Below are 24,961 nucleotides of genomic sequence, written 5' to 3'. Positions count from 1 at the left end.
AAAAACACATTTTAATAAGGAAGAATGCATGAATAAAACCACAATACTCGGTGACAGTTTTAAATATCAACGGTTATTTGTATTCGTTATTACAAGAAAACAAAATCAATTATTTCGAAAGCCAGTTTTTCGTAAAATTGTATGTTTTTTCATATTTTAAATTCTAAGATGAGTGAGGAATGTATTGATTTTATAATGATGTGTTTTCTTGTCTGTGTCAATGTACACGAAAAGTAGTGAAAAAAATTATCGATTAGTAGCAAATTGAATACAGTTTAGTCAAGAACCACATGTTCTTCAAAAGCGTCGAGAACAACAAAACAAAATTAAGTAAAAACTGGAATTTATACGCAAAACTAGTTCTTGACAAGATCGTTTTTATTTTTATCTAATATTTCAAAAATAAATAAACGAAGTTAAAGGTAGTTGATATTTGTACAAAATTATCATAATATAACCATTTTCCACACAAGATAAAATTTTAAAAGTTTTTGACTGGTTTTTGAACTATTTATAGACGTTTACGTTTATTTTTCAAATTATTTTTTTTATAAAAATGTTTTGCTTTGTCAAAAAATTTGAAAATCTAATAAAATGTTTCTAATAACTTGTTCATAAACCAAAAAGTTATTATCGAAAATACATAGTCACAATATTTTTCTTATAAGTGTTCAAAATTAGAATTTAGTATTCTTTATACTGTTGTAGTCTACAGTATAATATAATTGATAAAGTGCAATAAGTTCAAAATTAAGGTTTAGTTTATAAATAAATTATTGTCTTGTTGTTTTATAATAAAAAGTTTAATTTGTATGAATGTTTAAATAAAATAGGTACAATAAGTCTAATCATCATTGGTGTGTAATTGAAATTTGTTATTGTTTTTATTTTTTGTAATCATCATTTGTTTGTGAAATGTTGTTCAATAGATAGTATCATTTTTAAAAGTATACATTATTTGAATCAATATTCACAGTCATTAAATTGTTTTTAAATTAGTCAGAAAATATTATCTGTTTTAGTTCATACAAATACTAAAACGGGTACAAATTATCTTAAAAATACTATAGTGATTGTAAAAAACACTGCATTGACGACACACCATGGCTCAAATGATTATTTAAAAAAATAATTCAATTAATATTAACATTAACATTAATATAAAGTATAAACATAAAATCAATTATAGGTAAACTATATAAAACTAAAACAATTCAAATTCTACAAACATAATATGAAAGCATGCAACTAGGTTAAGACAACGATTATGTAATTTAATAACATTAAGTATAAGTTAATCATAACATAATATAACTAGGTTAAAGCAAATATCGATGTTATTCGATAATGAGTCAATTGTAAAATTAATATAGGTATAAAGAAGATGTTAAGACAGAAAAGTGGTCAGAGTGTGGTAATCGTGTGACACGATTACCACTGGACGTCCGTGTTCAATAAAAGTTAGAATAGTCTTATTTTTTCATTTATTTGTGTGCGTCTGATGTGATCAGCGTATACGACAACTTATTGTATAAAACATTTTGTTGTCACTCCTCAAATTTTTGAAACAATAATTCTATTAACATTGACTAATTCGTTTGGTACAACAACGGTACGATGATCCATCAAATATTTTTAACTAGATAATAATATTCAAGTTCATAATAAACAAGTTTTATATTCAATGATTTAAAAAGAAAATTTAAAATATCGAAAATAATGTTTTTTTTTAATTTATATCAAATATATTATTTGTTATTACTTATTAGTTCATAAAAATACTAAAACAGCTAAAACTTTAACTTAAAAATCTACTGATTTTAAAAATGCTGCATTGCCTTAAAAGATATTTTTTTAGGATAATTCAAGAATAATTCAATAATCATTGACTAGTTCATATTAAGTACATACCCCTGTGTGATACTCCAAAATATTTTTAACTCGACTATATTTTTGAAGTCCAAAATATACATTGTTTATATTCAATATTTTAAATAGAGAATTAAAAACCCATTGTTTTTTTAAATATTAGAAATCATAAGAAAATAAATATATTAATAAAGTATTAATTTATTCGAATGTCAAATTAGCAATTTAATAATGAGAAACAACTATGTACATCACAAAATGAATACATCAACAGCGTTACCTTAACTTATATTAATATGATTTATCTTATTTGAATAAGGGTATTGGGTCATAGTTATTTGATCAATCCAGTCAGTATGGCATGTGCGTCCGTTTGTGAACTGTCAAGCTGCTACTGAATGGTTTATCGACTACATCACATCCGTACGGGTTTTCACCAGTATGCGTGCGTTGATGTGTCGACAACGTGCCACTTTCAGAGAACGATTTGTCACATACATCGCATGTTTACGGTTTTTCACCAGTATGTGTGCGTTGATGGCTTGTCAGTTTACCACTATCACTGAACGACTTTTCGCATATATTGCACGCGTAGGGTTTTTCACCAGTGTGTGTTCGTCGATGTTTTGTCAAATTGCTACTTACAGAAAACGCCTTTTCGCACACATCACATGCGTAAGATTATTCACCAGTATGTGTGCGTCGATGTGTCGTCAATGTGAAACTTTCACTGAACGACTTGTCGCATATATCGCATGCGTACGGTTTTTCACCAGTGTGGGTTCGTCGATGACTCGTTAATGTGCCACTTTTAGCAAAAAACTTGTCACATATATCGCAAGCGTACGGTTTTTCACCAGTGTGTGTTCGTCGATGTTTTGTCAAATTGCTACTTACAGAAAACGCCTTTTCGCACACATCACATGCGTAAGGTTTTTCACCAGTGTGTGTTCGTCGATGCGTCGTCAAATTGCCACTATTACTGAACGTTTTATCGCATACATCGCACGCATACGGTTTTTCGCCAGTGTGCGTGCGAATATGTTTTGTTAATGCGCCATTTTCAGAGAACGACTTGTCGCATACATCACACGCGTACGGTTTTTCACCAGTGTGTGTGCGCCGATGTTTCATCAAATTGCCACTATTACTGAACACCTTTTCGCATACATTGCACTCGTACGGTTTTTTGCCAGTGTGTGTTCGTCGATGTTTTATGAATGTGCCACTTTCATTGAATGACTTGTCGTATACACTGCATGCGTATGGTTTTCCACCAGTGTATGCTCGTTGATGTGTCGTCAAATTGCTACTTTGGCTGAACGACTTTTCACATACATCACACGGGTAAAGTTTCTTGTCCATTTGTCTGCTGCTGTGTTGTTTGTCTGCTTCTATTAGTCAATAATTTATTCAACACCTAATTTGTTTTTCATAAGAGATTATTTGGTAACTATGCTATTCAGTTTATGATCGATTAGAATTTATTGAATTTGTCATATTTTAAGGCCAGTTGTATTACTTTTCAAACTTTAAATATTGTATATTAGTATTAATTCTGCATCTCTATTTGGAAGAATGTATATTATTATAATTATATAATATAGAGGAAATTCTATAGCGAAAACATTTTGCAGTACAAAACTTTGAAATGGTTGAAATTCGTAAGCGCTTGGAGTGGTATGTAAATTAACATGGTATATATTTCGAGATACAATAGGTATAGGTAACAGTTATAATTTTAAGTAGAATCAATATAGCTACTTTTGATTAATAAACTTAAGTCAAAATCATAGAATAGTATGTAAAGTTAAGTAATAAGTATTGATTGTAATAAATTACTAGATAGTCTGCGAGAATCGCATTAAAAATCAGAAAGCGGAAAAAGTATGAAAAAAAACTCAACCATGGTAGGTATTTTGTATTTTATCTATCGATTAGACTATTTCCGCCTTTACACTACTCCCGACTTAAATTCAGAGAAATTTGTATAGCGGAAAACGTTTTTCAGTACGAAGGCCAACGTTTGAAACATTGAAAAGGTTGAAATTCGTTAAGGCTTCGTGCGATACGTAAACTAACTGTGGTATATAGTTTGAGGCATACTAGGTAACAGTTTTAATTTGAAACAAAATTAATGTATCCTATTAATTTACATTAATAAATGAAAGTCTATTATAGACTATATTATTAATTCCTAATTAAAAAAGTAACTAGTAAGTACCACATATAATTGAGTGATGATTTTTCAAAACGTACATACTAATTCAACTTCACATTTTTTCTTTAGTTATAACGATATTCTATTTTAAATTACTTGGAAATAGTAGAAACATTCTAAAATAATCAAAACAATTGATACATTAATGCACTTATTTAGGTTAATTGTGAAAGTTTAATATCGTTGTTCAAAATTTAAATTACTGAATTGTATCATGAGTCATAACATCCCATTTCCAACAGATATAATGTCTTGGTGTGTTTAATGGATATTATAATTAATTTAGCATTCTATATTTCTATTTTATATATTCTATAAATAAATTATTTGTATGAATAACGTGATACGTACAGCATAAATGTACCTAAATATAGTGCACGGGTATCACATAATATTATGTAAATGCACTAGAATTAAAATCCAATAAATGCATAGATGTTTTAAAATTATATTTAACCCATATTTTTTTGAAATGCTTAACGTCAAAAGTCCGACCAAATAATATTATATTGCAGTAAAATATAGACGTGATTTTTCAATGTCACCTACCTCGTGTATAAACACCAAAAATATTCAGACTTATTAGAAGTATTCAAGTATATCTCCAAACCTGCAGGTCAAACACCGTTTTTAGCAACCTACGCATTTTTTATAAGACCCTCGTGTGCAATGTGTACAGGACTCAGACTTGTTTTTTTTTCTACTCACTCAATGTAATTAATTGTGTTGCTGTGCGCGTGCAAGAGATTTACGGTGATAATTTTGTATGTAAGTGTATGTATTTTGTATGTAAGTGTTTGAGTCTGTGACTCTGTAACTGATATTACACTGAAGATGTGAGAAATTATTACGGTTTTAATACTTCATCAAGAAACAGTTTTTGATCACAATGTTTAATTAAGTAAAGTAAATTTCTTTAAGCTAGGATTTAATTTTTAGATATTACATTTTTTCGTACTTAAGATTGTATATTTTAAATTGAATAAAAAAAGTGAACTATTTCTGTTAAAAATAAGCTTGGTACTAGTACTTTTGCATTAGGAAACTTAAATAAAACTTGTACTACCTACCACTGCGAAAATGACATACCTAGCGATAGTATACTTTTATTAAGCTTTGTTATTTACTGTTAAATGTTTTTAAACAATGTGACTATATATCAGTGTTAAGTTGTTATAATTAAAATATTATAAAGATAGTATAAATAATATCATAATGCATTTAAAAAAAAAATCATTTTTTTCTATATGGTCGCTTATACAAACATGACTTGTATGTCGTTTTACCTGAGCACCCGGGTAAAATGAAAGTTCACATATTTTTTAAAAAATGAATCAAATTTTGTGTAATATAATAAATTTATTATTTGACTATAGAAATGTGTGCATAGTATTAGTAGGTACCTACAAATATACAAATATTATATTTTCAAGTGTTGACTAATATTATTGTTTTTTATAATATTACCATTTACAAAACAGTATGTCATATAAAGCCATACGTTAGTCTGCCCTATCTATCATAGTTTTATATCACACTAGAATGATGAGTTCAAATCAGGAACTTGGCCAGTCAGTATGAATGTATGGAAAAAACACGGAAGTGAAAAAAAATGAAAGTAGCTTTTAAAAACAAAATAAAATATGATTTTTGTTTGTTTTGCACGTCGTGTTTTTAATTGCTCGAAACGAATGTACTTAAAACGAGATTAAAATATTGTTGTTTTTGTTTTACTGCTGTAAATGGTATTCAGCATGAAATGTTTAAAACAATTCACAATTTGTGTAAAAATGTGGTCACGCGCTCGTATATTTACGGTGGGACTCATTCTATTTACGGACACAAACCCAATAATGGATGTGTTTTTTTTTATATATTCGTCTCTGCATATCGATGTGACAATTTCCGATATGTAAAGATTTTGCTGCAAAAATAAAACAATTTAATTTACTATTTTAATTTTTTAACCGTACCTAGGTTAAGCTAACAACATTCTTTACAATAACAATATTGTCATCGTTGCCAATTATTGATTTTTTTTGGAGATACGTAACATTATTTTGGCAATGAAGAAATGCTCGTTTTACTGTGATCAATATTTTATGAATCTACGTGCACAATAATATTATATTATTATAGTTAGATATAAAGTATTTTAAACTATACCTAGGGAAAAAGTATATACGTATTAAATGCGTTTTATGCAATGCAAGATAACTTTATTTAAATTCTTATCGACACCCAACAGATACACTCACATCTTACTTAACACAACTGCAACTAAAAACTTTTAAAATTATTATTTAATAACAAATAAGTATATTATATAGCTTTCAGTATTTTACCCGATTGTATTTTCTTTGGGAAATAACTAGGACGTGGATTTATGTTATTTGAAACACAAGAAAAATGACTTACAAAAATTTAATGAACAAAATATAATATTACAACATTTATAAAAATATTCCTTACATATTTTATTTAACATGGTTTTAAAAGAATTAGTTAAAAAATCCATTTAATTTTTTTTTAATTGTATATATTGTACCAATAATATAATTATTTGTGTTTTGGTTGTGATGTAAGTTATATAATATAAAACTTACTATACCAATCCATAATTTATAATATAATATATTTCTGATTGCACATGACAAAAATTATATTTTTCAGACAGTGTGAAGCCGCCACCGATTTTCTCTGGACTCTGGTATGCTTATCTAATACAAATAATATAAGAAAACAAAATAAATAATACATTTTTTCTTTTTAAAGGGGATTAATTTAAGCTAAATTGTTATCAATTTTCATCGATTCTTATAAAATGTACGAAAAATATTCTCAATAAATAATTTATATTTAAGTTTTATTTAAGTTTAATGTATGAAACAAATGTTGTTTGATAAAAGTGTTTTAATAAATAATGAAAAAAAAAAAATAGAAGCATTTCATTCTAAATGAATGAGTACCTAATAACTTATAAAGTTATAATTACCTATAATTAGTATGACGTGTATTTACAACATACGTTTTGTTGCTAATTTTTTAGGTTTTATTAATAGAAAAACATATTTGATAATTTAAATTATGTAAACCTATCTTTAATCATACCTTAATCATACCTTATAATGTATGTGGGAAAACTGATATGACTACCAAACTAAAAGCTAGAACTATATCAGTACTTATATATCATTAAATTTATCGGTATGAATATTATCTTATATAGATCTCTTATGATCATCTTATCTCTTGATTTTTTTATAGCAAACAATAAACGTACTTGGTATTATGTACGTCATTTGATGTTTCGTTTTTCATATTATCGAGGACCGGGGAGAGAATCGCGATTTGCATTATAGCTCCCCAGCCCCCAATATAATATAACCTATACGGTGTGATAAAAGTTTGAATTCGTGAGCCGATATATTACAGGCGAATATTATTGTAGGACGGTGAAAAAAACGCGGTTTTGGATATACCACGGTAGCTTAGGTATAACTGCGACACAATTAATAATAGTGTGTTGTTTATTTAACCGATGCGTAGGCTGAAAAAAAACGCGTGTCCGCAAGGAATGCAGACTGTATGCCCGTGTTTTCGACGGTTATTTTTTTTTCCATTCCTTCTAGTTCGACCGGTAATTATAGCAGTATTGTTACAGCCTGGCGGTGAAATACGATAGAGTAAAACATTATATACACACACACACACACACACACACACACACACACACACACACACGTACGATTATACGTATCATACGGATTTGGGAACAAACGGAGAATTAGTTCGTTCAACACTGCCACTTAACGAAAAATCGACGATACGGAATTTTTTAGCCTCTCGTTTTTTAATTATTGTGTTTTTCCTTTTATTTTCTACAATAGGGGAGAGACTACGTTGTTCGTACGAATATACGATATAGTTACGACCTCTATAATACCTACCTAATAAAAAATATTGTCCCTTAAGGCGCGCAAGACGTAACGCGTGTTGTAATAATGTATGTAATTACGGGTGGACCGACAGACGAGCTGCTTCTTAACATTCATTTAATAATGTTTATACAACATTCTTCGGAACGCCTACGAGACGTTAAGTGCCAGTGCTCGTGTATACAGCCCGTATAATTTTGTCTTTCTTTATTGTGTGTAGTAGGTTTGGGTAATATTATATTATAATGTGTGATTTTCCACGGACGTCAACATACCGAATAAAAGGTACGCGGAGAGCCGTTCGTCCGAACGCGTGTGTTGTAGTAGTTGCAGTCGACTATCAACATATTATAGACGGAGAAAAATTTCTATGAAAACCAAAAAAAATACCCTCAGTTGACGTGATCGTACGAAAACTGTTATTTAAATATTGTGTTATTCGGCGCTGCTGAGGTGTTGAACGCGTCTGTTACTCGTGTACCGACACGCCCAATGTACTTCGGTTTAATACGCATATTTATAGGTAGGTTACCTACCGTAGGTACACATTATAACATGAGTACGGATACTGTGCAGTGTAAAATAATAATAGTGACAATAATTTACCAAACAATTTTAATAGTATACCGCGGGTGCAGGGAGCAGAGGGTGGCGATTGTAAAGAACGAATTAAATAATATATTTTTCGTACTTTGCCGCTGTTATACGCAGGAAAATATTATTAAATAGGTACTAATATATAATATTATAATTTATATATAGTACGGCCGACGACGAGGAATTAACCTAAATTATGCAACGCGTGAAAACGAATCGTCCTTCACTATGACCACGGTCCATTACGGAATACTTAAAGCACCTATAGCCCAGTTTAAACTATATAATAATGTAATTTTTTATCGTACATAAACCTAATCCACCGAATATCGACTTTGAAGTTTTTCCGATGTACGAGCGAGGTTCCTTTGTAAACCGTTTCACCCTACTTTATGTTATTTGCATAATAATATATTATATAATATTATTATGTGGTTAATATTCACGGGACGCGCCCCTACACCACACAAAGTTATACAAGTTATGACCGTGTTTTAATAATATTATAGTAATTACAATACAATCAACCACTTTGAGTGCGGAAAAATAAATTACGTAGTTAATTTTCGAGTTTTTCCCTTTGAAATCGACTAGATATAATGCCTTCATAATATTATGGGCAGCGTGCATCGCGTCGTATTATGCATAAATCAAAAGTCGTCTCCGTTTTATGTTCAATATACATTTTTCGATTTTTTTTTTTTTTTTTTTACTTTACTACGTTGATACTTGCTATATTGTAGTATACCGTTTTGAGTTCATACCACAACAAGCACTTATAACTCTACCGTGCGTTTTTAAAATATAAACTATATACTGTTTACCATCGTCATTATTATACGGTGGTGGTAGGTAGGCATTATGATTTGTTAGGTTTTTGGTGTAATAAAAAGTTTACGACGATCGTGGCAATTATTGCCCCAAAATGTAAGTACTAGGAATACATATTATTATTTATGATCTACAAAGGTGCATTGGATGAGAAATCTAGACATTTACTGCAATGACACACGAAGACGTATTATTGCAGTGCATGAAATTTAACTGTGGCGCATACTAAGTATAGGAGTTCTAAATATTTTAAATATTATTTACATTTACTCTGGACAAATCAAGTTGCTTTTATTATAATATATAATGTATACAACACACTAGGAACTACGTATAATAATATGTATTGGTTGTGCTTGGCCACGTTTTTTTGTTAAACACAATTTTTAAAACGTTTGCGAGCTTGTCTGTGTAAAAACTTTGTGAAATACATATTGTTAAAAAGGATATTCACCCCAGGAGCAGTCAAAATGCTTCTCTTTGAATGACCATAACATTCTTAACTAACGCATATTATAATACAAATTGAAAATTGCAAAATTCTTGATAATAAAATGTGCAAAATGTGGTCATAATAATTGGAAAATTTAATGTTGATACAATTATTATTCAAGTTATATGTGTGTATCAAGTTTGTACGATAAATAATTTTTAAATAACAATAAAAAAAATGATTTAAAAGAAATCGATAATTTACGCAAAATTATTCAATTACCTATGACATAATTTAATCTTCAGAGGCTCATAAAAATATTAATGGAATTACGCATAAAATTGTTTTATAAATTATCGTAAGCAAACATTATATGGAACATTGCATACACCTTAGGTTTGAATATTAAAAATATATTGAATTGTTAACCAAATAATTTGAAAATGTTCGTGACTTAGTAAAATTCTAAATAAAAAATTATTTTGAATTCCTAATCCATTTTTTTTAATTCAGTGTTTACTACAGTTTATGAGAAACTTTATTACATTTTTAAGCTTTTTGATAGAGCACACATTTTTTTATCGAGAATAATTCATAATTAATAAAAACTAATAATAATTGAAAATTGAAAATGTCTATAAATAGCTAAAAATAAGTGGTTATATTTAAAAAACTATACCATACATAGAAAATGGTAATCTAAACATTTTGATGTAATTTAAAAACATTATTCGTCGAGACTTAAAACTTTTTTGCGGAGTGGGTACTTTATTTTACATTTAATATAAACCAATTTTCAAAATATTTATATTTGATTTAACGTATTAAAATACTATACGAACTTATGTTTACACTATTTTACGGTACATTAGTACCGACTATTAATAGTTAGTAACATATAGTTCAGCCTATTACTTATAGAAAAATGAATTAGGCACTAGGTAATATAGGAATATTTTTAGCAAAATATTCTTGTTTCTTAGAAAGGCAGGCCGATTATCTTGAATACCTATCTACTATAGGGAGTTTTTACTTTTGAACTCTCTCCCTCCCAAAATACCAAAGTCCATTTTACTTCCAGAAATTCAAAAAAAAAAAATCACACGTTACTATAAAATAAATACTTATATTGCACCACTTAAAATCAAAAATTATATTATGTTATATAATATTTCCTATTTAAATGTAAAACAATGTGACATTCAAAAATAGTATACTTATTTTAAAACATAAATTGACATAAAAACTCTCCCATGAGCAAAAATCCGAATATTCATAATACAAATAAATCGTTTCAAATAAAAAAAAATTATTTCATAAAGATTTATAGTTAGTAACACATAATATGTAGGAGGATTTTTCTACGATAGAGTTTTATGGAGATAGCACATAGAAGGTATTTCATAGACGATTTATTGTAATATGTTATTATAGGTAACACATAAGATAATTTATTAATCATTTTTCATTAATTCTATGATGCAGATAGCACATAGAAGATTTTATCCATAAATAGTTTATTTTTTTCTGAATCCAGAGATACCAAAACCACGAAATCATAAATTTGGTACGTAATAGGTTTTTTCGTTTAAACTACTAAATATTATATGGGTACTGGGTAGTCACCAATTAATTATAATATAGGTATTTCACATACTGAAGTCGTAATGGGTAATATTTGTATCTAATATTTGTGAATATGGAGCATTGAACCACATAATATCTAGTAAGTACTTATATAAGAAACATCCAGCTAAGTAGGTATAGTCGTATAGATATTAGTAACATATTTACATAAATTATATAATATGAGTATTGGAGTATATAAATATGTAAAAAATAAAGGTATGACGAATAAATAAATACGATCTAAGCTTCTAAAACCAAACATATCATATAGTAGGTGTATGGCTTTTAATTAAAAAATAAGTGAGTTTAAGTAATACATTTAATAATATACAATTCATTCTATCAATAATACATAATAGTTACTCATAATATGTAATATAGTACTCATGTCGTAAATAATAATTTATAGATTTAATATAATGTATAAGTGCTTGTTTAAGTAAGAAGTTCCCGATATGGTAGGTATGCGTATAATATGTTATTATATGCAACATAAAGATGTATAAATGTATTTGGTTAACTAACCCAAATGATACATTAGATAAACCTAGGCAATTAATAAGTTAAAAGCCTCTGAGCACGTGGCCCGTGCCGAATCAGCCCACCCAGGTTAAACGACTTTGGAGTGATGCGGTTCAAACGAGATGATAAATTTAGAGGCAGTAATATCTCAGTATAATAATAATTATGAAAAAATAATAACCCGGTTGCATTTACTAAAATGATTATAAATACACATTGGGTACCAGTGTACCACCTATAATTGCACCATAATTTTCTGTCATATAAGTATGTGGTTAAATTATATTGGTATAATTTATATTGGTATTATTACAGTTTAAACCGAACGATTATGATATACCTATTACCTAATAAGATTTTGTTGTTTATTTTGTACTTGAAATTTGTGAAATTCGTAAAAACTAAATTATCAATATGATTTTTGATCTGTATAATAATTTGAAAACCAAATGAAACGGAAATAAAAAAAAAATACATGGTAAATAACAAATAATATTAACAGGTGTTTGTTAATTCAATTTATATTTAGAAAATTATTTTTGTTATAGTCGTTTCTGAGCGGAGCGATGAATATATTGATTTTATAATGATGCGTGTGTTTTTTTTTTTGTCAGCATCACGATTTGGGGCAGTAAAACTGATCGATTTTCTTCTACAGTATCTTTTTCGATGGGAAAGTGAATCTAGTTTGTAAATTTGGGAGGTTAAATTTTAAAGTTCTCAATATTTTTCAAAGCGCCGGGAAAAACATCATAATAATTAAAGAAAAACGGGAATTTTTACGCAAAAATCGGTTTTTGACAAAATCGATTTTTGTTTTTGGTTTAACTCTAAAACAAATGAACATATACACATGGAATTTTCACTGGTTGTTTATATATGCATTTTCTATACACGATAAAATTTTGAAAATATTTTGACTCTTTTTGAACTGTTTACGGGCTTTGTCAGTTTTAATTTTTTTTTAGTTTTTTTTTTTCTACATTTGTCAATAAAATATTATTTGTTCGGTAAAAAAGCGTAAAAATTGAATACAAGGCTCTTGATATATTTTTACAATAGCAGATGAAAAATATTAAAAGTACATAGGCACAAATTGTATAAGCATTTTTAGTATGAATTTTGACAAAGTTTATCAAATTTAAAATTTAATAATTATACTGTAGTTAAAAATGTATAAAATGTTAAACTTTTATAGCTAAGAATTGAAAATTTAAAACAAGGTTTCACGTAAATTGGTTATATATAAATTAAGAGTATAAGTATAAGAAACACGTGTATGTGTGGCAAGGTTTTTACTACAACAAACCCAGGTGGTCACCCATCTGGAAAAAAATAGCTGCGAACTGCAACCAACGCGTCGTGCCAAGCCACATAAAAAATTTATTCGTTGAAACTAATGTTAATTATTAATATTATTATTATTATTTTAATACTTAATTTACAAAAGACATGCATACCTACCTAATAACCCTAGCGAAAAAACGTTAATATAACGCATTTGTATGGAAAAAAAATGTACCGTGGCTATAATACGTTGAACATATAATATTTTATCTAATATATTGTGCAGAAAATGTATCAGGAATGTCCAGCATGAACAATTATATCAATTAGGGGGGGGGGAACCTACTTTGAAGGAGATTAAAATATGTAAATAATTATAATAAATATGAATATTTTTATTTTGTTTTTTTACATTATCGATAGGTACTCATTATATTGATTAGACCATATTTTAGACTTCGTAAGTATTATTGTGTGTTTCCCCAACGACCGCACATCGTTACAAAATATATCTTAAATCGTTAGATCTCAAATAACCGTCATTCGAGCGATTTATACAATATTATCTATATAATTTTATCGAAATATAACACACCGGTTGTATACTGCACAATTATTGAATCACCTGCATCAGCAGCCACTCATCTATCGAACTTCCGGTACAGCTTCCGGACACGCTTCTAGACTAAAATACGTAGACAATGAGCAGCCCGTGCGAAGAGTACTACCGACAGCGGTCGTCCGAAATCGCGGCCCAATTGGCGGAGTGGACGCAGTCGGCGGTCGTCCGGGACAAGTCGTTCGTGCGGCTGTTGCGGGCCAAGGTCGAACGGCGCGCGCGTCTCGCCGACGCTGTGGCCCAGGTCTCGCGGAACGCGGTGGCCGAGACGCGGCACGCCCTCGTGGCCAACAACGATCGCGCGGCGGCCGCGTCGGACAGGGCGGCGGCCGAGCTCGGGCAGTTCGCGGACGGTTTGCTGCAGGCCGGCGACGGTGGTGGCGAAGTCACCGCGGCCGAGCTAGATGAAGTGAACGCGCGTTTACGTGAAGTGGTGAAGTTGAAGCGCGAAGCGCTCGTGAAGGCCGAGGCCGTCAACAAAACGGCCGCCGAACTGTTGCGCCAGGAGGAGGCTGTCAACGACCGGATGGCGCATAGGTTGACGGCCACCGCCGCCGACTGCGACGGCCCGCCAACCGATCGGGGCGAGAGTCTAGACCACGACGTGTTGAATAATGGTTTTCAGTGTTAATGACTTTCGAATTATAAATAATTAAATACCTATATCGTTAAAAAAAAATACAAAAAACATTATATATTTTTTTCACCATAAAATATGTACAATAAGTAATAACATTGATTATACATATACTATACTATACTACATTATACTATGTATAATCAATGGTAATAACTGATAAACATACGTATGTGCATATTTTATGCTTTGCACGTACAATATTATGAATTATCCCTAAATAGGTACAGTAAACACACACGATGATGGATTTCAGGAAAAAGACCCAATCTGCAAATATTACAAAGGACCCAATGAAATAATTGTCAGGACTCAAGGGGGGGGGGGGGGTAGGGCATAGTTTCGTTTTAATAAATATTTTGAATTGACTATAGTTGACTTAACTACTTGATTATATTATATTTTTATAACAATAAACTATAATATGAAATCATGTAGCGAAATCATTATCACAGTGTCATGTTTAGTATGAGACTGTTCTGATTGTGGAAACTAACTGCAGAATGATTTAGGAAGCTAGTTGTTCTACAATGGTGTTCATTTATTTATTTATCTCAGATTTAAACTTTATCTTTTAGCAAATTATACTTTCAAGAGATCATTTTTCGATTTTTTCTTAAGTTATTTAATGATTTTAATGCCATTGGAAAAACCACCGACAAATTACGAAAAATCGTTAAAAATGGGATTTTAATTTCTAATGCTTTATTTATCACCATTACAACGAATAAAATAATAATAATTTTATAATATTAATTCAACTTACTGGCTATAATAAATAATGACAATATAAAAAATCCTGACTGAAAAACCGTCTCCACTCAAAATCATTTTTCTTATACAATGATATTATATCATTGAATGTAAGTTAAATACAATCAATTATACATTGACCCACTTGTAACCTACTGTACAACAGTGATCAACATCCACTAACCCGATTTTTTTTTTTGTGTCTGTCATCACTGTTTGGGGCAGTAAAACCGTTTCGATTTTCTTCAACAGTATCTTATTCGATGGAAAATTTAATTTAGTTGGTGCACCGGGAAAAACAAAATAAAAATTAAGGAAAAACGAGCTGTTTACGGACATTTTCAGTTTCCAATTTTTTTAGTTTTTTTTCTATAATTGTCAATAACATTTTTAGGGTTAAAAAGCGTGAACATTTAATACAAGGATACTGATATATTGTTATTTTAGCAGTTGAAAAATATTAAAAATACCTACATAGAAACAATTTTTTTCTATAAGCATTTAAAGTTCAAATTTTGAAAAAAATTATAAAATTTAAAATGTAATATTTATGTTTTAGTTTAAAATGTATTAAATGTTCAACTTTTATAGCTAAGGATTGAAAGTTTTATACAAGGTTCCACATACATTGGTCATAATATATAAATTACAATAATATCATTAAAATATATATTTAGTAATATTATCATAGGCTGACTGACCGTCTTCGCTCAGAATTGTTTTTCTTATACTGTGATATTATAATATTGAATTCAAATTTAACACCATCAATTACAATGACCGACTTGTTACCACTTGTATAGTAGAAAAATGCTTTAATTTTTAACCTCAGGGGGTAGTTTCTGGTAGAAAATCGGATCTAGTTGCTACTTGGAGGTGTCAAATAAAAATGAAACTTTTATCAAACATTTATACTAGTATTTTATATACATTTTAAAATTTATAAAATATTTTGACTCTTTTTTTAACTGTTAATAAACATGAGAAATTTTATATTTTCTTCAGATTTTTTCCAATAATTGTCGATAAAACATTTTTTGCATGGTCAAATAGATTGACAATTTAATATACTAAGGTTCCTCATTAATTGTTATTAATGTAATAAAAAAAAAAATTGATCATAAGCCCATAATAGTTTTTAATGAGCGGTTGAAGTGAGAATTTTTACGAAGTTCGTCAAAACCGTAAACATTTGTAAATTATTATGTTGTTAGAAATCCGTAAAAAATTTTCTTTTTCTTCTTTTATTCAACGGTTTTAAAATCTAATTTAGAATTATGATAAGTTTATCTATATATAATAAAAACAATAATAATTTTACCTTCAAGTCTTGTTAATTTTTAATTAGAGTTTGAAGCTTTTACGTAATTACCTCAATCATTTTTCTTATTTTTTTGTAATTCCAAAACGTTACAAACTGTTAATATAATAATTTATTAAACTATTGTTATATTTTTCAAAATATTTGTACTTTTTTTGATCTCTTGATAGATATTTGATATTTTGGATTTAGTTCTTATTCTATAGAAAAAGATTTTTCTGGTTCAAAGAGCTTGAAAATTGAATACAAGATTCCTCATATTCAAACAAAATAATTAGGTTGATATAAATATTATTATATATGAAATGTTTTCAGTAAAAATTAAATTAACCTTGCCATCAAATAATATACTAATGTCTTATAGTAATATAAATTACTTATGGCAACACAAATATAATATTAAATATCCCAGGCTTACTCAAACATGAAACAATAAACTTACCTAGTAATATTGACAGACATACTCTCTCCGCTCAGAATATAGAAAATAATATAGATATCATTGAATTGGAATTTAACACGTCTATACAGTGACCTACTCGACACCTACAACTGTTGGTACCTAGGTACCCACTTGCCAACATTTTTACATAAAAGTTTGCGTTTTAACGAAAAGTGGTTGGAAATAGATTCCAAGACTTCTCTAAAGATCTAAAGACTTTTTCTAAAATGAATAAAATATATTCTATAGAGTGTAATCTTACTTAAAAAAAATTCTAAATATTGTTTTTGAAATCGTTATAGTATGAAAATTAAAATACTTAATATTTTATATTTATATGGAGGTTAAAATATTATGTAATCTAAGATTACTAACATAAATGGAAAATAAACTGGAAAATACAAGTGTGTCCAGCATGGAAAAACACATTCAAAGACCCTATATTGAATATTCAACACTATATGCAGATAATAATAATATGATAATTTTCAGCAAACTACATAATAACAAAATTGTATAAAATTCTTTTAGTAGTAGGTAGCTATAGTTACAATTAATAAACAGTGACTATGGAGACCATTAGCACGTATACGTATACAAAGAGTTATATTGTTATAAATACATGTATTCCATCTGATTTAACATAAATCATTTTTTCGTTTCGTTTTATCAAAAGCAGTTATTGCATGCGCTACTAAAACCCGTTAAAAATGTATACATACGAAAAAAAAAGGAGCGATTATGGCAGACAATGTCGATTCCACAACAACACAACAGTTTTGCAAAATATGATGCGTGACCCCAGTCTGGAGGAAGATTGGATACAGAGGAATCCGGTTGATAAGACCACCAACGAAACCAACAAGTGGTCGGAACACGAGGTATACATTTTTTTTCCGATTAAAATAATACATAGTATTATATTATTTATTAACTAGTACACGGTATGTATAGGCCAACACAATACGAGTGAAGTTTGTTGATCGAGGAATTTTACATGGTGAAGGCGGCTGGCCGGTCGACATACACCTGGACGATCCGGAACAAGTGTCCAGATTCCGGAGGAAAGCGGAAAAGGACAAATTGTATTTACAATCGGTTAAGACAATGTCATATGTATGTAAATATATTTACAAAAATAATTGTATGAAATAATTATGATGACGTGAATTTTATATTATAATTCCCTCGTCGTAACTCTGTTGCAAATCAAATATTATGCTTCGTTAATATAAATAGAAAAATTAGTCAAGGTACATCGTATATAGTATAAACTATAAACCATTGATTTATGATTTTAACCAAATATATAAATGAGAAAATATTTTCTTTTTTTATTAATACGTGCGTAAAATATTGTTCAAAAATCCTATGGTTATTTTCAGCTTACCGAACACTTCATAAAACAAAATAATGCAATAGATATATTTCAATCGTACTTTACTGATCCGAAATGTCAAGATTTCCAAACACTAGTTCCGTCCTATCAGACAGTGGCGGTAATCGTAGACCCCTGCGTTCCAAAGAGACCGATCCAAAACATATCTTGGTCAACGGAACAGAGCTCTCTGATCGCGGTCAGTTATGCCGACAAGAGATTCCAGATGGCCAATTTAAAAAACAGTCCAAACGCATACGTATTTGACATAGGTAAGGAAGTGCGCAGTTAACACTTACTCGGTATAATTATATAACTATCACATGGTTATTAGTTTATTACAAAGCAAAAGAAATTCGTCACCACCACATTTTCAATATTGGTACACGAGTTGTCTAGTAAAAATAAGAAATACTAGAACCAGTTGTATTCCGTTAAAATAAGACATTTTTCTTCTAGATTAATTTATGATTACCGACAATTAACCATATTACCAGCAGGACCATACTGCAAAGTATACCTACTTACTCTACATACTTAACAGAAAATAACTAGTTAAAACACATTTTAAATTTTCGGAATGAAAAGCGACGGTGAAAATGATGATTATTGCAAAATAATATAAGTATTTTCTCAAATATTGGCCGAGTAAAATGTATGGTACTAACCGGGTATCGAGTATTGGCCGAGTAAAAATTTTAACACTACTTAAACTAGTATTAAAGTATCAACTAACAATAATTACTGATTAAGAAATTATTAATAATATAATTTAAGTCTTTAAACAGTAAACACGAGATTTATTTTTGTAATTCGTAGAAGAAAAATATGATTTGTTTATAATCAACTGGTTATTGTAAATCGGTTCAGTTATTCCAATATGTACTAAAAAAAATTATAATTCATTACCCTAAAGTTTTAGATTTTTCCGTTACATTAATTATAGGTATGCATATATTTATAAATAGATTATCAGTTTTTGCCATTGGATATGAGTCGAGTAAAAATATAGTATTTCGCCGGGTACCGAGAAGTGGCCGGGTAAAAATGTAGGTATTACGCCGGGTACCGAGTAAGAGCCGAGTCTTAAATATGATATCGAGTACCCGGCCATCGAGTAATTGTCGGGTACCCGAAACATCCCTTCTATTTATATCTATTGTTGTATGGATCAAATTTCATAACTAGGTATCTACGTATTTAGCGGTGGTCGTCGGCGATCGGCATAACCACACAGTTTAAAAAAACTGCGGATGTCCGTATGAAAAACAACGAGAGGCAAACAATTGATATCAAATACGATTTATTTAATAACAAAAAATTAATATTTAATTTTTAATCATCAATAAAATGTATGTGGTCTTAAAATTTTGATCATTCTAAACGGTTCAGTATTGAATGGTGTAATAACATAGTGTGCAGTTACAAACGATCATGTTCGTACATAGGTTACTCATTCACAGAACCAAATTATGGGCGGTAGTTAGATGGGCATGTATGCAAAGGACGTATCACTTAAAATTCTATTGTAGGTATGGTAATTTATACTTTTTAGAGAGCAAAAACAAAACAATTTAGGACAAACTTAAAATAGTATTAAATAAATACTTGTGAAAATGTACCATAATTTATAGGTACCTACCTTGTTTCAACTATTGTCGGTTTTTAGAATAATATATTATCTTCCCAGTGGATTACGAGCGGAAACGACGAAAACAATAATAATAATAATAATAATAATAATAATAATAATAATAATAATAATAATAATAATAATAATAATAATAATAATAATAATAATAATAATAATAATAATAATAATAATAATAATAATAATAATAATTAATAATAAATTCTAATTGTATTGAATACTTTTATAATTGATATAATTTTTGCCATTTGGTAAAAAATAATTAAACTAGATACAATTAAATCAATAGCTGTTTAATAAGTATATGAGTACCTATTTCATTTTTAAATACACAATACACATTACACATATAATATCACATATTGTATTAAGCTACTGAAGTTTGAACTTTTTGCTGACTTCAGCCACTCAAACAGAAACAAAAAAAGTCAAGAATAAAGACAATTATTATTTTATTTTAAAGCTTCTAAAATTGATGGGATTTTTTCAAAAATCGTTTGTTTATTATATATATTTAAAATATATTCAACGGGGATGAATATAACTCTTAGTTAAACATAGTATTTAGTAATCGTGGGGGGGAAGGTCTCTTCCTATATAAGGAACTTAACAATAGGCCTATAAACTATTGTTAAGTAGGTACTATCTAAAAAAATGTGAACGCTAAGCGTGGAATTCCTAACCCAACCAAAATTACATATTATTTGACCAATGTATTTTTGATCAATAATGTATTCAATCAATAAACCTTTTTACGTACTTTAATTTTCGATAAACTTCCTGACCATACATTGAATTATGTACGCATTTCCTAAATTTACAGAGATGTTTACCCTTCCATATTTTACAATGGAGTCACAATACCCGATCACCAGGGTCGAGTTCAACCACAGGGACGGGCAACTACTCGCGGGAGGCTTGCTGAACGGACAGGTCGCGTTGTGGGACATGCGAACAGGTTCCACAAACATCGGTATTAGTAATATAAGAAATGGGCATCATGACAGTATTCTTAGTCTCGAATGGATTCAATCAAAGACCAACTCAGAATTTTTGACAGGATCCAGTGATGGCCAAGTAGGTCCATGTTACATTATTATAGCAAATTCATATTTACCAGTATAAAACATATTGTTCACAAATTAAAAAAAAATTATTATGCATCGTTAATTTATATTATACAGTAAACGCCATGGCACACTATCGTGCAGACATATCAATAATTAGAATAGCCATCATATTGTGATACCTTCCACAGATCATGTGGTGGGATACCAGAAACCTCTCAGAACCCACGGACGTATTGCTCTTAGATTTATTGAAAACCGATGTCGAAGATGAACCGGAATGGCTTCAGTGGGGCCGGTCCCACGGAGTCACTTGCATAGATTACCATTTTTCGATTCCAATACGCTTCATGGTACGTAAAAGTGTTCATGTAGGATAGAGGAATTCTACAAAAATATTGAAATACTTTGTTTATCATCAATTAGTATCAATCATCCACCCCACTGATCCTACAAAAAAATGAATGTATAATAACGCAGACTATTTTCAATTGCGTAAAATGTAGCCTACGATAGTAATTAATATACACAATACACGTAACATGGTATTATTATTATTTGTTTATTATAATTAGAGATTGAAAATTCGGAGCTTAACTGAAAGTAACAGTGACTAGAACTTCGTAATAACCATGGAATAATTATTTCATTTTTGAGCACATTGGTCGTGAGTTATATAGTGTGCTGTTAAGAATTTTAGATACGAAATCAACTATTTAAGTGTGTTTAGGAGAGCACAGAGCAGTATATTTTAATTGGACAATATTTTAGTGGTGTTATAAATAATTGTTATTGCATATACAACTTAATATAGAGAGTTTCCTCTAAACTTATTGAACGGAAAGCCATCTGTTTATTCATTGGAGTCGATGGAAGTAGTGTTTGAAATTTTTATTCAAATACTATAATATATTTATTGCACAGTTTATACATTTTTTCTAAAAGTGAAAAACTGAACATTGTTTTATATTATTTACAAGTAGATTGGCACAAGTACTGGACACGTGTTTGATGGCAACCGTAAGGGCAAAACGGTGTCAGAAAAAATACCATCTATTTATAAATGCCATTATGGCCCCGTATATTCAGTTCGTCGAAATCCGGCGTTTTTAAAAACCTTTTTAACTATTGGTGATTGGCAGGCAAAAATATGGTCAGAAGAGACAAAGGAATCTCAGACAATGTGGACCAAGTACGTATAAATATAGCAATATGAAAACGGTATAATAAAAAAAAAAACCACTATGGATTTAATTTTACACGTCATATTATATTATTATACTGTTATAGGAATTACGATATGAGATTAACCGATGGCCAATGGAGCAATTCGAAGCCTTCAGTATTCTATACGACCCGAGCCGATGGGTTCATGGACTGTTGGGATATCTTACAGCAACAGCAAAAACCGATACTTTCTATTAAGGTGCCCAAAGATAGTAAATTAAAGATACAGATAAGACGAATGGAAATGCAATTTATTATTTCCGTAATCTTCTACTTAGGTGTCTGACAATAGGTTAAGTTGTATTAGCTGCCATGAGGACGGAGCAATGTTAGCTGTCGGCGACGATGGTGGTAATACACGCGTGATCGAAATGAACGATTGGTTTGTGACTCCAGGACCATTCGATAGAGCGCGGTTGACAGCTGTGAGTTGCATAGACATAATATTATCAACAAACATTAATGACAACAAAGGAGCACTTAGTTCACGCAACCACATTAAACAAGGGAGTTGTTTGAAGTTTAGACCTACGATAATCAAAAGGGCTTGGCTAGGTGTAGGGCGCTCTTACATTTATTTTTAAATGAGTTTCTCTCCAGTCGATGTTTAAGTTTTCAGCATGACTCAAAATTCAAATAGTGTCATGTATTTTAAAATATAATATAATATTATGGTATATAAAACAATAAAGTTATCAACGTTATAAAATTACTTTTTAAATTTATAATGATTTGTATGGCTGGAAATTTATAAGACATCATTTTTTACTGATTTCTTCTAGTATCTGTGTGCTAATAATATTGGCATATTATACTGAATTCAAGTCAAAAATTATTATTTTTTCTATGTGTATATTTTTACTTTTTATCATATTTTTTTTTGTTACTGATTATTGTGTAATTTGATTATATAATACATTATTACATTACAATGTAGTCCAATTATTATATTTTGCTCCTTTAAAAATAAAAAATGGTAACTACCAATATTTAATATTCGGTTGTACGATGATTAGGTAGTGTAAATATTAGCTTAGAGTTTCAAAATCGTTGTGTGTGTTAGCTGACAACGTGTTTTAGTTTACTATTATTTATCAATAGATGATTGAGCGGGAAACTAAGCGAGAAAAATTAATAGAAGCTAAGAACCGTGAACATAAAACTAAAATGCAGACCAAAGTGCCAGACAAAGTTGATAATTCCACTGCAAAAGTTGAATTAGCGATTGAAGAAATTGAAAGAGAAATAGCTGAAGTCCTTGATAGAATGGTGAGTTATTGTGATTTTGTCTTTTTTCTAAAAACCTGCAGTTGTGAGAAATACGTATTTACGTACTTATAGGATTAATGTATTAGTATATATGAAATTATACTTACTAAATTATTTGAACGATTGATACCTACTCGAATAAATTATTTGTCTGTATTATTATTATAACAAATCAGATTTAGTATATTTGATAGCAAAAATTCGTTTTTTTTCAGTGTAACAATCCTCTCGATGAAATGACTGAGAATGATATGGAAGAATTTAAAACTGAAGAATAAAGAACTGGATACTCATTTTTTTTTTGAATAATGATCAGACTATTAAATCTTGATTAATTTTAGATATACCTATAACTGAATGAATTACAATATTATCACACTAACCTAACCTGAGACTAAGTATAGGTACTTATATAGATTTATAAATCGTCTAATTGTCTCAAGGCATCAAACTAGATTAGGTGTGTATACTTTATAATATCAATTAACATGTTAAATTATTTATTTAGTAAATTCTTCATCTTTCTTCTTCATTTTGGCATTATATTTTTTTTTTTTTTTTTATTAATTAACCCGGGGCAACTTGGGCCATTGGGTGGTTTCTAGCTGTGGGGAGGGCACTGTAGGTTTTAAACACGTGTGTTGTGTTTGTTTTTGTTAGATTTTTTAGTGGGCACCTGCCATGCCCGGTACTTCTCTCCGGACACCGTGACTTGCCCGAAAAAAAATGCCACCCGCAGCCGAGGTTTTGAACCGGCGTTGGTGCGTGTCGCAACCGACACCTCAGTCCGCTCGGCCACTCCATCCCCCGCATTATATTTAATTTATTTTAAAGTCTGATCAATGAATCAAACATAAAATGTCAACTATATACTCAATACATACCTACGCGGAATCAACATACGTGTATACATATGTCATACATCCATATTCCATACAATATTATTATAATTATAATAAATTAAATTTTTTTTTTTAGTTTAGATTTCAACAACTGATGTCATTATCTGGTTACTGTGGGGGTAGGGTGTGGTTGGTTTTAGCATGTGTACCTAATACCTAGGAATTTTAACTAAAACGCGGGTTGCCACACCAGGCAATATACAATATTTTATGGCACTCATATTGAATATTATCCATTTTATGTTTTATAAACTGCAATAGAAAAATTCACTTGGCTGTTCTGTCACCAACGTATCAATAACAAAAACAAACTGAATTCCCCTACCTCTCTTCTTCATCTATATTAAAATAGACAGCCACTGTCACAT

General features: G+C 29.7%; 2 protein-coding genes across 2 annotated transcripts; one reads left to right on the top strand and one right to left on the bottom strand.

The window, feature by feature from the left end:
• Nucleotides 1-2,439: 2,439 nt before the first annotated feature.
• LOC107883498 (zinc finger protein 2-like) lies at nt 2,440-3,497 on the bottom strand. The gene has a single exon (XM_029490084.1). It carries the CDS (start codon nt 3,232-3,234, stop codon nt 2,551-2,553), a length of 684 nt encoding a protein of 227 aa, XP_029345944.1. The 5' UTR covers nt 3,235-3,497; the 3' UTR covers nt 2,440-2,550.
• Nucleotides 3,498-17,665: 14,168 nt separating this feature from the next.
• Nucleotides 17,666-24,053, top strand: LOC100162507 (dynein intermediate chain 3, ciliary-like). The gene is made up of 10 exons (XM_001944419.5): nt 17,666-17,980; nt 18,054-18,215; nt 18,485-18,749; nt 20,952-21,205; nt 21,387-21,548; nt 22,179-22,387; nt 22,486-22,621; nt 22,701-22,847; nt 23,524-23,691; nt 23,907-24,053. Exons 1-10 carry the CDS (start codon nt 17,810-17,812, stop codon nt 23,967-23,969), a joined length of 1,737 nt encoding a protein of 578 aa, XP_001944454.2. The 5' UTR covers nt 17,666-17,809; the 3' UTR covers nt 23,970-24,053.
• Nucleotides 24,054-24,961: the final 908 nt, after the last annotated feature.

The sequence above is a fragment of the Acyrthosiphon pisum genome, chromosome X (assembly GCF_005508785.2).
Source record: "Acyrthosiphon pisum isolate AL4f chromosome X, pea_aphid_22Mar2018_4r6ur, whole genome shotgun sequence".
In the NCBI taxonomy this organism is placed as follows: Eukaryota; Metazoa; Arthropoda; class Insecta; order Hemiptera; family Aphididae; genus Acyrthosiphon; species Acyrthosiphon pisum.
This window is presented reverse-complemented; position numbering and strand designations above follow the sequence as displayed.